General features: G+C 23.6%; 1 protein-coding gene across 1 annotated transcript; it reads right to left on the bottom strand.

Moving 5' to 3' along the window:
- Positions 1–1,258: 1,258 nt before the first annotated feature.
- Positions 1,259–4,298, bottom strand: LOC141534444 (uncharacterized). Its single transcript, XM_074253793.1, has 8 exons — positions 4,192–4,298; positions 3,668–4,063; positions 2,864–2,989; positions 2,494–2,605; positions 2,147–2,300; positions 1,908–2,076; positions 1,715–1,840; positions 1,259–1,636 (listed from the first exon to the last, which is right to left on the bottom strand). Exons 1-8 carry the CDS (start codon positions 4,193–4,195, stop codon positions 1,410–1,412), a joined length of 1,314 nt encoding a protein of 437 aa, XP_074109894.1. The 5' UTR covers positions 4,196–4,298; the 3' UTR covers positions 1,259–1,409.
- Between the last annotated feature and the right edge of the window lie 317 nt (positions 4,299–4,615).

The following is a 4,615-nucleotide window of genomic DNA, read 5'->3' as shown; positions in this document are numbered from 1 at the left end:
TGATTATTTATATACAAATATATATTTCAACCGAAAAATATTTCTGTTTACTTTTACGATTAATCATTAAACTCAATCATTTGTTTTCTAATATTAAATTAACGGGTAATCAAAAGTCATATTTTGTGATATTAAAAAACAGCAGAGAGAAGAAATTTTTATTTATAGATATAAATTAAATGCATATATAAAATAAATATTTTATAATTTAAATTTAAATTATTAATTTAAATTTAATAATTTTTTTTATTTTTAGCAAAATAATAGAATTTTGTTTTTTAATAAAAATATTAATTATTCATCATGAAGGTACGTTTTACTTTTAATTGGATTATTATTAATAAGAAAAATAATAAAAAAGATAATAAGATTTTTTTATTTTATTTTATTTTATTTTATTTTAGATATTTAAAGTAAACACAACAATCTTTAGTGGAAGCAGTTGTTTATTATTTAAAAAACACAACATTTGGAATTAAAATCTGGCGATGAAATTTCATTGGAGCTTACAGAAAATCAGGCGAGAATTATTTTTTTCTTAATCAGCAATAAATTGGATAAGTCGGGCGAGAGTCATGACAATGCGGATAAGTATTAAAAAATCGTCTTTGGTGATTCCTTTTATTATGACCAGACGGTTAAAAAAACTGAGTGACTTATGAGATAACACCCCGACAGATTTCCGTCGTGAAATCATTGACGTTGTATTAATGTTTATGTACGCTTGTATTAATATTATTCAAATTGAGCTATAATACGTATTCTAAACTGATAGGCGAATAAAAATGTTGCGTGACCAATAAACGATTAAAAAATCTGCAGACTGTCTAGCTGATTATTGTGTCATCGTTCATCACTACTGTTGTCTTTGTTTATAGAACCATTTAAGGAAAATAATAAGGGGCTCTCAATTGAAATTTGAAATATCAATTAAAATTAACGCATGATAAAATACATGATAAAATATGATATTAATATTTTTTTTCAATAAAAAATTGGAATTAAGTAATGAAAATTAAGTTAGCCGACATTTCAAAATTTTTAGAAATTTTTTATTGAAAAAATTTCAATTAAATAATTAAAAAAATAATTTTACCTGTAAAAAACTTGAAAAGCTATAATAAAGAAAATTATTTGAATCTAATTGTTGAAATTAAGGACTGTAAGGATAACTTTACAAACTATTATTAATTACAATGAAAAAAAAAAAATGTAGTTGTGTTTCTTGCTCTGAATTTTATGTTAATAAACTGATGAGGGAAATTTTAATAAAAAATTTTTTTAAATCAGTCCAAGCTTATATTTTTTAATAAAGTTATTATAGATTAAAAAATTATTAATTTAAATTAATTTTTTACTTTAAAGCGATTGTAGAAATAAGAATTTGAATTTAAGCTATTAATAAAATGTTAAACTTGACTTTCAAATTTTGTTACATCACATGTTGACTTGAAAAATCTTATGACATGAAAATTTTTCTCACTAGTTGAAATGATAAATTGTTCATCTTGAATATCTGTTACATTTAATGAAATGATAGGTTGGCCATCAACTTTTATTTTTTTGGAGAATTGTGTTGTAAAATTAAAGTCTAATAAATCTTGAAGATTTTTTAAACGAAAGAGAGCGACATATCCTGAAAAAGAAGTTTAGTTAATTTATAGAAACTTTCATATTAAATAAAAAATAATAGTAATATAAATAAAGTAAGTACCTGAATCGAAACCTAAGATTAAAATGTTAGCATGGTAAATAATCGCAGTAACAATAGACAAAAAGTGCTTAAAGACGTTGTAAACTTTCCAAGGCTTATTATCAATACTGACTGCCATTAAATGATCTGTTCATAAAATTTGATATTGTATAAAATATAAATACAGCTGTTAAATATGATTACAAAAACATACCACATAGTCCAACCACAACATTGGGTGATAGTGCATAGAATTTTTTCACAACTGCATTTTCTAAATCATTGTCCAATTCAATACTGAAATCATCAACTTCATACTCAACATTTACCGTATTGATTGCATATCTACTGATTACAGACTTCTCGTTCGTTACTATACTAGTCTGCAAATCAATCAATTTTTTATTACAACCTTATAATAGATTCAGTGTCAAATAAATAAAAAATATTTACAGATTCATCTGACGAATAAGTTGCGATGATTTCTTCATGTGGATTTAGCAGTGTTGATGATACTGAATCAGGAATGATCAACTTATTCTCAGTGCAATATTTTGTGCGTATTAAATAGTTATTATACGTCAAATAACAACAATTCCGATTGATACTGTTGACAAAAAAAAGTTTTTTATTTATAGATTAATTCGTATAAAATCAATTGGGGAAAAGCTAATATATGATTTCATCTTTTAAATTTAAATTGATAATTATCAATTTTCAATTAAAAACAAAATATGTTTCCAACAGGCTTAAGTTATTCTTTATAATTCATTAATAAAATTTATGAATTTAAAATTTACCTGAGAATTCTACCACTGAAGCAATTATTAGTATCTATTTCTTTTTTTTCAAAAACATTCCAGAATTTTATTTTTTCATATATTGAACAAGTGACAGCTAACAATTCATTACCTACAATATCAATAATGATCAATGTACTTTGCATTTTTATTTAAAGTCGAATTAAAATGATCCTGAAATCAGCAGACATTGGACAATTTTTTGTGTTATTATAAAAATTATTTTTAAAAAGTTTGCACTTGTAATTTTTTGTATTTTTTAGATGTGGAATTTTTTGTCAAAATTTTTTCGTAGAAATTTTTTATAAAAATCAGAAAAATTGACAAATGTCAGTTAACTTCGGGACTATAATCAAAATTGATCATCTACCTGTATACCAGAATTTAATTTGTCGAACTTCTTCTTTGTGATCAGCTCTGTAAATAATTTTACCTGGTTCATAAGTTTTACAAAAGTAAATTAATCCTTCACTGGTCGCTGTACCTACAATGTCATCTAAAAAAAATTAAAAAAATTACTTAGTTATAACCAATAAATAAATAAAATTTACAAAAAAATTCATGAAAATTAAGTTAGCAGATATTTATTAAATTTTAATAATTTTTTATGAAAATTGATTTAGCAAATATTTAAGAATTTTAATCATTTTTCTAATAAATAAATTACTGCATTAAAAAAATGGACATTTAGAAATGTTAATAAATTAAAAATACAATTTTTTATAAACAATTTTTCGGAACAAATTTTTTTGTTAAATAAAATTAAAAAATGGTCAAGTGACAGCTAACTTTAATATTATTAATTTTGTTAACAATTAAATCATGGCAAAAAAAAAATTGACATGTAAAAATGATAAAAAATTAAAAATGTAATTTTTTTTTAATTATTTTCCAGAAGAAATTTGTTTGTTCAAAAAAATTATTAAGTGACTGCTAACTTTAATGTCATAAAAATTTATGACATTGAAAGCAGTCACGAGAGAATTCTTAAATTTTATTTAACAAAAAAATTAGTTCCAAAAAATTATTTTAAAAAAATTGCAATTTTAATTTTTTTAAATTTCTAAATGTCAATTTTTTTTTCTTAATTTTTCTTGCCATAATTTATTTGTTAAAAAAAATTAAAAAATTATGAAGTGACTGCTAACTTTAATGTCATAAAAATTTCAATTACCCCAGACATCTATGCAAGTGATAACTTCGTTTCTGGAAAACGTCGGAAAATCATAAACAGAATCAACAAACACTTCTCGATTCAAGGAAAAATTCCATTTTTTCCAAGACATGAAAATTTTCCGCCAGTCACGGTTATCAATGTCATTTTTCCAAGATGAATCGATGTCACTAATCAAATTTGGATAGACTTTGGTAAAAATTGCATAGTGGCCCTGGTCTGAAATAGCTTGACACCGTTTCTTCCAATTGACATCTCGTTCCAATAGTCTTCTTATCCATTTATTGAAACTCACACATACAGATTGAAGTTTTATTAAATCAGCAACGTCGTCAATCTTTTTAAATATTTCCTCCCATATTTCTTCCGGGAACATCATCATGGATTTTCTCGAATCTAGGTTAATATAAGTAAAACCAAGCAGTTTATTATCACAGTCATTGTTTAACTCAACAATCAAATGATTTTATACGCCTACAACCCTCGAATATTTATTTAATTCGATGAATGATAACACTACTTACTCATGCTTTTAACGCTGTTTCGATATTAAAGGAAGTTATTAATCGTAACAATCCTTCAAGCGACACGTGCGTTTTTTAAACGACAAAAAACGTTTTGCTGATTCCGTACAAACAAATTTACTTATACATTTATATATCTATATATAATATAAATACATAAGTTCTTCCTTACCTACCGACAGTATGAGAATTAATTTAGAAGATATATTTGATCATTTTTAGAATTTTTTTTACAGATAAATTATAGTTAAAAAAAATTGAGAAAAAAAAATGGACATTTAGAAATTTTAATAAATTAAAAATGCAATTTTTTGAAAATAATTTTTCGCAACAAATTTTTTTGTTAAAGAAAATTAAAAAATTATCAAGTGACAGCTAACTTTAATGTCGTGACAGTTTTTTGATTTTTCTTGAAAAATGAACT

The sequence above is a fragment of the Cotesia typhae genome, unplaced genomic scaffold (assembly GCF_013202065.1).
Source record: "Cotesia typhae breed Kobodo isofemale line unplaced genomic scaffold, CoteBio_Ctyphae scaffold_13, whole genome shotgun sequence".
NCBI lineage: Eukaryota > Metazoa > Arthropoda > Insecta > Hymenoptera > Braconidae > Cotesia > Cotesia typhae.
The sequence above is the reverse complement of the archived record's forward strand: the minus strand, read 5'-3'. Positions and strand labels throughout refer to the sequence as shown.

Excerpts from the sequence above, each read along its gene's own strand:
- LOC141534444 (XM_074253793.1), bottom strand. Across the intron at positions 2,606-2,863 it reads AATTAAATTCTGGTATACAG|GTAATGAATTGTTAGCTGTC; the intron begins GTAGATGATCAA and ends TTGATATTGTAG. Across the intron at positions 1,841-1,907 it reads TGTTGTGGTTGGACTATGTG|ATCATTTAATGGCAGTCAGT; the intron begins GTATGTTTTTGT and ends TTTTATGAACAG.